The sequence below is a fragment of the Temnothorax longispinosus genome, chromosome 12, assembly GCF_030848805.1.
Source record: "Temnothorax longispinosus isolate EJ_2023e chromosome 12, Tlon_JGU_v1, whole genome shotgun sequence".
NCBI lineage: Eukaryota > Metazoa > Arthropoda > Insecta > Hymenoptera > Formicidae > Temnothorax > Temnothorax longispinosus.
The window spans coordinates 11,484,093-11,495,439 of record NC_092369.1 but is presented as its reverse complement, the minus strand read 5'-3'; the positions used below and the strand labels follow the sequence as shown (position 1 = coordinate 11,495,439).

At 42.3% G+C, this 11,347-nt stretch overlaps 2 protein-coding genes across 2 annotated transcripts in view; both read left to right on the top strand.

Annotated features, from left to right (window-relative positions):
• The first annotated feature begins 96 nt into the window (after positions 1-96).
• Positions 97-2,783, top strand: LOC139822952 (aminomethyltransferase, mitochondrial). Its single transcript, XM_071795167.1, has 5 exons — positions 97-561; positions 781-1,121; positions 1,185-1,504; positions 1,670-1,752; positions 1,937-2,783. Exons 1-5 carry the CDS (start codon positions 276-278, stop codon positions 2,272-2,274), a joined length of 1,368 nt encoding a protein of 455 aa, XP_071651268.1. The 5' UTR covers positions 97-275; the 3' UTR covers positions 2,275-2,783.
• A 4,240-nt stretch (positions 2,784-7,023) lies between these two features.
• Positions 7,024-11,347, top strand: part of Prp5 (pre-mRNA processing factor 5) — a 5,967-nt gene continuing 1,643 nt past the window's right edge. Inside the window, exons 1-8 of the mRNA XM_071794686.1 lie at positions 7,024-7,219; positions 7,306-7,518; positions 7,809-7,956; positions 8,377-8,682; positions 8,766-9,090; positions 9,170-10,292; positions 10,377-10,908; positions 10,987-11,345. Coding sequence (XP_071650787.1) covers positions 7,200-7,219; positions 7,306-7,518; positions 7,809-7,956; positions 8,377-8,682; positions 8,766-9,090; positions 9,170-10,292; positions 10,377-10,908; positions 10,987-11,345 — 3,026 coding nt within the window. The 5' untranslated portion in view covers positions 7,024-7,199. The remainder of the gene's footprint in view (positions 7,220-7,305; positions 7,519-7,808; positions 7,957-8,376; positions 8,683-8,765; positions 9,091-9,169; positions 10,293-10,376; positions 10,909-10,986; positions 11,346-11,347) is intronic.

Sequence of the window (11,347 nt, the reverse complement as noted above, 5' to 3'; positions counted from 1 at the left end):
GATGACAACTAACGTCGATTTTTAAACGCTTTATAATAAATTGATGACGCCAACGTAGATGACTCGAGTAATTAAATGTCTAGAAAGATCTAAAGCCTTTTGTCCACGATGCTAGAAACTTTCTAGCTTGTCAAACTTGAACGTTCAAATTTTAAAACTTGCTACATCCGAGTCTGATAGCAAATATCACGCGGGGTCATCACAGCCAAAACGGAGCGGCTGTTCAGCCACGCTATCCAAGTTAGTGAATGATAAAGTATTGAGAAAGGAGCATCATGCTTCGTTTCGTCGCTCGCGGCAGATTCATCGTCTGTGACAATCTCGAGAAATGTTTAAACGCTTTGGGAGGCGTACGTGACACCTGCAGCGTCATCACCGTATCGAAGTTCAAGGAGAGACTTGGTGGTGGTTCGACGTCGCGTTCGAATTGTTTGATCGATTCCGCGACACCTCGTGCAGCCGCCGATGCGACTCGCCGGGAAAATCGTCGGCTGTCATCAACGTCGACTGTCAGTGAAGCCCGCAAGACGTGTCTTTACGATCTTCACGTGGAAAAGCAAGGCAAGTTGGAAATTTAATTGAGTTATTAATATCAAATTATACTATAACATTCTAAAATTCATGCTAAATTATTGCAGAATTTTGCTCGTAAATAAATAAATAACATAAGACAGCTTTTCCGAGATGCGTTTCTTGATTTTTATAGTATTTAATATAGTAATACTTAATACAGAAAGTATGTAATAATTTAAAAGTCATTTCATGTGATTTTTTATTTAGGCAAAATCGTCAATTTTGCCGGATGGCTACTGCCGGTACAATATCGAGAGACGATTGCCGTATCTCATCTACACACCAGATCGTTGGCGTCGCTCTTCGACGTCGGTCACATGCTGCAAACGCGTGTTTCCGGTAAAGACGCCGGGGAATATTTGGAATCGCTAACCACGTGCGATCTCAAAAATTTAAGCAAAGGTGCCGCGACTTTGACTGTGTTCACCAATGAAAAGGGGGGAATTTTAGACGATCTCATCATCACTAAAGACGATGAAGACAGATACTTCGTGGTGTCTAACGCGGGTAGGCGGGACGAAGACAGTCAACTTCTTTTGGAACGTCAGGTGAAAATTTGCACGCTTTTCATTTTGCCAGTCAAGATACAATAAACGCTCCTCTACTTTCAGGATGATTTCAAGAAAATTAGCAAAAACGTGTATATCGACTTTTTGGATCCCTTAGAGCAAGGTCTGATAGCTCTTCAAGGTCCTACAGCGGCGACGGTCCTTCAATCATTAGTGAAAATCGATCTTCAAACCCTAAAGTTTATGAACAGTGTCAAAACCGAGGTGTCAGGAAGTCGTATCAGAATTTCGCGATGTGGATACACCGGAGAGGACGGCTTTGAGATATCGGTACCTGCGAATGACGCGATTGACTTAGTCGAAAGGATCTTAGAGATTCCTGACGTGAAGCTAGCCGGTTTAGGAGCCAGAGATAGCTTAAGGTAGATTGGTAGACAGACAGATATATATTACACCTTAAAATAATATCTTCGAACGTGTAATCGAGATAATACGTGTGAGAATTTAAAAAGATTTAGATAAATAGCAAGCAATAAAGAATAATAATAAAGTGGAATTTTATTAGTTTTTTCCGTTAATTTTTACAGACTGGAGGCTGGACTATGTCTATACGGTCACGATATCAACGAGAACACTACACCAGTCGAAGCTGCCCTTACGTGGCTAGTCGGTATGGTCTCGCAAAAATCGCTAATGAATCCCCGAACACGATAATTACTCTTCTAATCGCTTCTAAATACCAATGTAGTTTCATCTCTTCTCTAACTAGCTCTTCTCTAACTTTGTCACGCGAAACGCGAATTCTTGCAGTTTTACAAAATATCGATCTCCCTCTCTCTCTCTCTTTCTCATAGCGAAACGACGGAGGGCCGAGGCGAACTTTCCAGGCGCGAAACGAATACTTTCGCAGATCAAGACGGGCACGACGAAGAAACGCGTCGGGCTGTTACTGGGTCAAGGACCACCTGCCAGGGAAGGCGCGCCCATATTGACGCCGGAAGGTGAACGTGTGGGCAGCGTCACTTCCGGTGGACCAAGCCCGACCCTGGGTCGGCCGATCGCCATGGGATACATGCCGCCGGATTTGGCGCAATTCGGCGGTGGGGTATTGTTCGAGGTTCGAGGGAAAACGTACAAGGGTACCGTGACGAGAATGCCCTTTGTGAAAGCGAAGTATTACACCGCGAAATGATGCTGATTTCGCGACGGAAATTGCTCGATCTCCGGCCAATGCTACAAAATGATTAATTGACAGCGACGAATCGTTCATAAATTCGTCAAGCACGCGAACAATTGGTTTAGGTTCGTTTGCTAACGCGAATAAATTGCGATGAGTCGCAAATGATATTTTAATTAATAGATAATTTTTAAAAATTTCACTTGCACACACTAGCTGATCTTTAAATTGAATTAATGTCAAATAATTGGGCTCTTCGTCCAAATTGATCGTTAAATATTGTGGTAATATTAAATATAATATAATATAATACCAATCTTGTAAAACAGATTAGTAGAAGAATTTATAAGATCAATTATAATATTTATAGAAATGTGCATTTTTATAATAATTTTAGCGTAATTGCAATATCTATTTTTATACATACATATATAAAATTTATGTAAAACATAATATAAATGTATCTAAAAATAATGAATTATTATAGAAATTATATACCCCGAAGCATCTTTCAATAAATATATATTTTAAATACAATACATTATAGTTTTGTTATATAATATTTATTTTATTATATCATGTAATGTATGTTTATTATATAATAAATTATAACGTTTATTACTTTATTATATAATATTTTATAAAATTTGACAAACATTATAAAAGTATAATAAATTTCTTTATAACCTTCTATAAACTCACACTCTGAAATTCATTTTCTATTTTTATTCTATCATTAATTCCTACTACCTTCATATATGTATATGTATATTGATAATTCTATATTATCGACAACAATGAAATCGCATAATTATTCACCAATCGTAAAGATGAAAATTAATTTCAACGGATTCTAACTTATTCACTAACGATTAAAAATGTCGCTAACGTAAAATTTGATACGTATATATATGATATGATATTATGATATTACATATATATAATATATGTATTTTAATAATAAATAATTTTTCAAAGCCTGCAAAAAAAGTGCTATTTTTTTAGATACAGACGCGGGTAAAGACTATTTATCTCTCTAATGTAGAATATGTCATTAAACACACCTAACGTCGGTATTGCAGAGATCTCGAAATCAATTAGCATTCGAGGGACTTGAGCACTAAAGTCGATACTGTATCGACTGCAATGACTGCATCTACGAATAAAATAACGATCGATAGATATAAAAAATCGCGGGACTCGCGTAAAAACGGCGACTGGGCACGACTCGATGCATCATGACTTACGACATTTGACATTTCTGCAATTCTGATATCGTCTTAGCGCTATCGGATTTTCCCGGTGCTAACTGCTTCCACACTTGATATTTTTATTTTTCTACAATACTTATTCTCAGTATACAAGCAAGCGATTGCGGCTACAGCGGAAAAATAATCACTGCTAATTGCTACCGCGTATTTCGTCGAACATTCGTCCGACACTCCAATTTTACATTGCGCGAAAGATCGAAACTACAATCGCGCGGAGTTTACCTGGCGGAACTGTCGCGCCGACGCGATGTAAAAGCTGCCCGATGCTCTCTGTTCGAGCTAAATATCGTAGTTTTTCGAAAAATTATCTCAATTTAACTTAACGCTCGATGCATCGGTATGCGAAAAAATTATGTAAAAGTGAATCAGAAAATGGCGGCCTTTCCCCGTTTACCCAACCGCCGCTATTCGGGCACTGGCGAAGGTATAATCGGCTAATTAACATATTGGAACAGCGATATGCTCATACCTGATGACGATCGCGCGTCCGCTGCTCTTTCGATGCACGTTGATGTGAAACGCGCTGGATTCGATCGTGTCCGGGCCCGCGGAGACGGATCCGTTGCTCCGTTGAACGTGTCAGCGATCACCCGAATCACCCGATCGGGCCGTCGATGCCGAATTGCCGAAATCGCGACGCTCGTCGCGCAACACCGATCGCGCACGACTCAACCCGTTACGAGCTCGCGACGAGCTTCTCGCGGAGCACTCGCGGACGACTTTCCGCGCGTGAAATTCGCGGTCGAACGGCAACGCTCGCGAAAAATATACGGAGCGGAAAATATGCGCGCGCGATCCCGAGAACCACTGCTGCGCGTAAGTGACTGGGGCGCAATTCGAAAACTATCGCGGGCGGAATTGCGATTATCGAAAGTATCGAATCGATCGAGGCGACCGAACGACTTCTCTAGTCACTATGGTCACTATATAATGTCACTATGGAGAGAAGTTTGAGAGTTGGCATGTCTGCGAGTTTTAAACAAAACCTCTAATCCACTGGCGTCTCTATGCGATGATAATTAAAATGTACGAACTCAAAAACACGCAAAAAATACGAAACTTGTTAATAAAATAATGCACTCGCCGAGCTGCTCCGCGTCGATGCCGTCTTTTCGCGCCAAAAAAATCTTCGCTGGCATCTCATCTCCTCGAGAGAAACTACCACGCGTATTAATAACGATCGCCCGATACTTTATTCAGCACTCCCGACAACGCGCGTATTAATAACGATTGCCCGATACTTTATTCGGCACTCCCGACAACGCGCGTATTAATAACGATCGCTCGATATCTTTATTCGACACTCCCGACATCGCGAGTACTCCAAAACACACGGTAGTGTCTCAAGTCAAGTGCATGCGCTGGCCACGTACACGTACCGGCATAAATAATAATGTCCCGCGGCGACTAGGGTATGCGTGTGCTTACATACGTAATCTTGCCCACTTGTTGTCGAGGCACACCATTTCTACCGGAGCTGTACATACACACGATCACACACAAACGAGTAACGCGGAAGGCGCGCGGAGTTCAACTTGTCGCGACGCAACAGGTTATGCCAACGTTGCACCTTACACACGCGATTATTTCCATGTAATGTATCATACTGTCCCTCGCGTGTTAACACGATCGTTCGCAAATATTCGTCACTCTCGATATCGTATCTGCGCGCAATTCACACTTGGAAAACGCGACAAGTACGGAGCTCCTACCCGGAGCGGCAGGAGCACGGAGCGAAGTAACAACCATGGCAAGCAAGGAGAACCGCGGGGGCATGGGTGGCGCGACGAGTCCGCGAGCGCCGACGCGTGACGTAGGAGTGACGTCACGAGGGGGAGAGCGGTAAACAAACGTTTGAATTAACGCTCGCGAAAATACGACGCGGCGACGCTGTAAAATAGCAGTTATTATATTTCACGATAATTATGGGCGATAATCATTTTTCTTAATGACGCTTCAATCCAATTACATATCGCGTTCTGAAATTCTCATCAATTTAATAAGTATAATATGTTGACGATCTTGAGATACATTGAACTGCACATTAAATTAAACATCTCTTTAAGAAATAAGATTTACTTTATCCAATTGGAAAATTATGTTTTGTTAATTAATTTATCGTTCTTATACTGTGTTTAATCTTTCATGTTTTAATTTTTTTAAGGAATACAGAACACATTATCGCTACATTAATTATTTTTAATAAAAATTTCGAGATATAATATCTAATAATTGTTCGAAAAAGACTGTGATTCTTTTATAACATATCATTTTTTATACATATATTTGATTTACGTTTGTAGTATAATTTTACAAATCCATTGAGATAAAAAAATTAATTACCAGCCAAGATGCGCAACAGCGGGACCCTGCGTCGATCTGTAACATAAAAATATTTTTACATTAGCAGTGTCCGCGGAAACTCCGAAATTGCGAAATGACACCGGAGTTAAACCTCGAACGAGTTAATGAGTATCACGTAATGGGTGAATCAAGTCGCGCTTGATAAAGTGACGGAATCACGGAATCCACCACACAGGGACTGACAGAAGACAGAATAGCAAAATAATAAACGAACAACTCACCCCACGGTTGCCCCGCTGTTGCCCGATGCCTCCCAGGCCTCCTCCTCCTCTCCTCGGTCCTCCTTCGTTATCACACTCACTTACGACGTTCACGAAAATCGACGACATATCGTCGCTTATGATCGCGCGCTGTTTTCGACACTTTGCACGGCACTCCCGGTATTAATCTCGCGACGCGGCGCGTACTTAATTACACAGCGACGAAAGAATTACGTCGGAGATGCTACGCGAACAAAACTATACGATCCGCTCGACGCCCGTCAGCCCGTGATGTCCCGCAGGTAGACGCGAGTGAATTCTAAGATGGCGGAGAGAGTTTCGTAAATCGTGTGGCCAACTTCACTCGCCGGGAGCAACCGCGAGAACGCGATACACTTGCTGCTTGTCAGGCGATTTTGATTAACTCCAATTAAATCATCGATTTATTAACACTGTCTATCCTCCGCGATCGCCGAACATCAAACCACGATTAAATATGACAAACAAATTAAACGTACGACGTTAATATAGAGACTGTGATCTATGATTGCTAATTAAACACGTCGCGGCGTCACTCGATTTAGGGCCCGCTCGATTCCTTTATCCGTATTTCGAAAACGACGGCGCCCTTCATTCTGAAGCAGCGCGACGCGCGACACGACGCGAGTCAAGTTGACGGTTGAAAAAAATGAGACCGATTTATTCAAAAGAAATGTAATCGAATGCGATATACCTCAGTATCCGTATAAATTCCGCAAAGCGCATATTAAATGAATATTTGATAATTGATCACAGTTTTCAAGTATGTTATCCGCCAGAAATATGTACGGCTACGTAGTTCAGAGCGTAAGCTTTAGGACATAGAGGCGCTCGTGCTCGTAGACGGGTCGCATGAAAAATGTTTGTCGAGGTTCGAAGCACACAGACAGAGGGAGAGGGCACATTGTTCGTTCGTGCATCGTGGAAACAAACGGAGAGGCGGCTCGGAGCTCCAATATTCCGAAGATTAGTGTTAATTAACAATAATTAATAATAAGAATAAATGCGCGCGCGATAGAGTTTCATAAACGTTTCGAGGTATAGTACAACAGATCCGGAATCGAACATGGTGCGAAGCAGCGACAAGTAAGTAATACTCGTAGTTGAGGTTATGACGCGCATTTCGCTTTCGTTATCTCAGACTTTTGACGATCGAATAAATGTTGACGCAGGGACAGGCATCACCGGCGGAGATCGCGATCGAGATCAAGATCGAGGTCGGGCGAACCCGAGAAGAAACGACGGCGGTCCAGAAGCAGGGAGCGTGAGAGGGAGAGAGACAAGGGACGACATCGCGAGCGAAGGAGTCGTTCGCGAGATAGAGACAGAGAGAGGAGCGACAGAAGGGAGCGTTCCGAGAGGGACAGGGATCGCGAGAGAAAACGGTATACCTTCCTAAAAAGAGTTTCGGTACCTTAATCTGAAACAATCGTTCGTGGGCGTTCTTCTCTGTACGGGGATTCTCTAACTCCTTAACGACAGTTTCGGTATCGTTGCGCAGCTTTTTTACCATATATAATACCTGCGCAACGATACCGAAACTGTCGTTAAGGAATTAGTGAATTGTAAAGAGTTAGTGGATCCCCGTACTAATCACAAATTTATGGAAGATGTTTTCGACAATAGTTATAACAATAAAATAATTCATTGACATTGATTGTTCTCGGTATACTAGTGGAGACAGTAAAGAAAAGCGTCTTACAGGCTCGAAATCTTCACGCTCTGGCAAAGAACGATCCAACAGGTCTCGCTCACGCGATAGAAAGGATAAAGAAAAGGGGGACAATGAAGAATTGCCTTTCGATCACACAAAGTTAGACAAGGTAAGCCTTCAAAAATTACAGAAAGAAAAACAAGCGATGTAAATGTACCAATCCCTGGACACGTAGATCTCTTACCGTCTTTTTTGGTTGCTTCCTCTTTCTTCTTCCTTTCTGCACGCCATCTTTCTATCCTCTCCCTTCTCTTTTGCATTTCCAATTCCAGTCTCTTTTGCTCCTCCTCCTGTAATATTCATTACCTATGTCTGGACATTTTCATCATTTTAGTCCTTAAATAAGTTATAACGCGAATTAAAATCAAGGAATCAAAGATAAAAATATTTGTCTTGTATTATATTTTTATCTTTAATTTTAATTCACGTTATTCTTATTTAGAAACTAAAGTGATAAAGGTATCCAGACATAGGTCTTAAGTGTCCCGCCATTGGTACATTTACTTTACACGATAATTGAATATTACAGGAGGAGGAGCAAAAGAGACTGGAATTGGAAATGCAAAAGAGAAGGGAGAGGATAGAAAGATGGCGCGCAGAAAGGAAGAAGAAAGAGGAAGCAACCGAAAAAGACGGTAAGAGATCTATTTTGGCAAATCTTCAGCTACCCATGAAAAAGTGGTCCCTTGAGGATGATAGTGACGAAGAGACTCCTGTGGTACAGAATAACAAGGAGGCAAAAGAAGAAGGTGTAAAGGAAGAAATTGAGGAAGTAAAGGAAGAGGTGAAAGATGAAGAGGAGGAGATTGATCCACTCGATGCTTTTATGGCAGTGGCAAGTATTGCTAGAATTACTATATTCAAGTTGATTTTATATATACATCTAATTATCTTATTTACATCTAATTAATTTAATAGGTTCAAGAAGAAGTGAGAAAAGTGAATAAATTTGACAGTAAAGCTCCGAAAAGTGCCAACAATGGCACTAATTCTGCATCACAAAGCGGTGGCGTGGTCATTGTGACTGGAGTGGCTAAGAAAAAAGTACAGAAACAGAAGGGAGAATTGATTGAGCAAAATCAAGATGGATTGGAATATTCCAGCGAAGAGGAGGGCGAGAATCTTCACGAGACCGCGGCCGGTATAGCAAACAAACAGAAGCGAGAATTAGCTAAAGTTGATCATGCTACGACAGATTATCAACCATTTCGAAAGTCCTTTTATGTCGAAGTACCTGAGATTGGTATGGCTATATATTTTTTTTAAATTATTTTTTTTTTTTTATTGATGAATGAATAAATATATGTAATATACACTTGCAGCAAGAATGACACCAGAAGAAGTAGAAGCGTATAAGGAAGAATTAGAGGGCATTCGCGTGAAAGGTAAAGGTTGCCCAAAGCCTATCAAGTCCTGGGCGCAATGTGGCGTAACCAAGAAGGAATTGGAAGTATTGAAGAAACTCGGTTATGAGAAACCGACCCCCATTCAATGCCAAGCGATTCCGGCAATCATGTCTGGTCGCGATCTCATAGGTATAGCGAAAACTGGTAGCGGAAAAACGCTAGCTTTTCTTTTACCAATGTTTCGTCACATACTCGATCAACCACCGTTGGCCGATGGTGACGGACCGATCGCATTAATCATGACACCAACTAGGGAATTGTGTATGCAAATCGGCAGGGATTCGAAGAAATTTACAAAATCCCTGGGTCTTTCACACGTGTGTGTTTACGGCGGAACCGGTATTTCCGAGCAAATAGCAGAGCTTAAGAGAGGGGCTGAAATCATCGTATGCACACCGGGAAGGATGATCGACATGCTTGCTGCTAATAGTGGACGAGTTACCAATTTACGTCGAGTAACATATGTAGTGCTTGATGAAGCCGACAGGATGTTTGATATGGGTTTTGAACCGCAGGTGATGCGTATTATGGAGAATGTGAGACCAGATAGACAGACGGTGCTGTTTAGCGCAACGTTTCCGCGACAAATGGAGGCGTTAGCCAGGAGAATACTCACGAGACCGGTCGAAGTACAGGTCGGTGGACGTTCTGTCGTCTGCAAGGATGTCGAGCAGCATGTGGTTGTCCTCGAGGAAGACCAAAAGTTCTACAAGTTACTTGAAATCCTCGGACATTATCAAGACAAAGGCTCCACCATTATATTCGTAGACAAGCAAGAGAACGCAGATACGTTACTCAAAGATCTTATGAAAGCTTCGTATTCCTGCATGTCTCTTCACGGCGGTATAGACCAATGCGATCGAGATTCAACCATATTGGACTTCAAAGCGGGACGAACAAAATTGCTCGTGGCTACGTCCGTCGCTGCTAGAGGCTTGGATGTCAAGCATTTGGTGTTAGTCATTAATTACGATTGTCCGAATCACTATGAAGATTACGTGCACAGATGTGGTCGAACTGGTCGGGCCGGAAATAAAGGGTAAGTTGAACCTTTTACAATACAATTTTTTTACGATATAAAGTATTTTTTTTATTCCAAATTTACGGTATGTTTTCTTTTCAGATACGCGTACACCTTTATTACGTCAGAGCAAGAACGTTACGCCGGCGATATTTTGCGTGCGTACGAGTTAGCGGGTGTACCCGTTCCAGAACCTTTGCGCCAATTGTGGGAAGGTTACAAAGCCCGTCAAGCCGCAGATGGAAAGAAGGTTCATACTGGAGGTGGTTTCAGTGGCAAAGGATTTAAGTTTGACGAATCGGAGGCTGCTTTGGCGAACGAGAAGAAGAAATTCCAGAAAGCAGCCTTGGGACTGCAAGATTCTGACGATGAGGACATAGAAAACGATATCGATCAACAGATCGAGAGTATGCTAGCGCCTAAGCGAACCGTTCGTGAAATAGCTAAGCCAAGCGCGACCAGTATTACAGTGCCCGGTCAACCGATACCTAGTGCCACTGATAAGCTTGAATTGGCCAGAAGATTGGCATCGAAGATAAACATTGCGAAGAATCTGGGCGCCGAGGCGAAAGGCGCTACTCAACAAGCAGCAGAAGCTATACTCAAGGGTGCAGGACCTACAAATCTTATTACGGTAAAATTCTAATTTTTGGTTCTAATGTTACCGCAATAATTTTACGATAGTAAACAATTTTTTTTTTCTTTTGCACAGGCAAAGACGGTTGCGGAACAATTGGCGGCGAAGCTGAACACTAAATTGAATTATCAGCCGCGCGAGGAAGATCTCGTGGAAAGCGACGTGGAAACGGGCGAGCAAACATTCCGCAAATACGAAGAGGAGCTCGAGATCAACGACTTCCCGCAACAAGCGAGATGGCGAGTTACGAGTAAGGAGGCTCTTGCTCAGATCTCAGAATATTCTGAGGCGGGTCTGACAGTGAGAGGAACTTACATCGCGCCTGGGAAGACGCCACCGGAAGGCGAAAGAAAATTATACCTGGCAATAGAATCGACGAGCGAGTTAGCAGTGAGCAAGGCCAAAGCGGAAGTGTCTCGACTCATCAAGGAAGAGC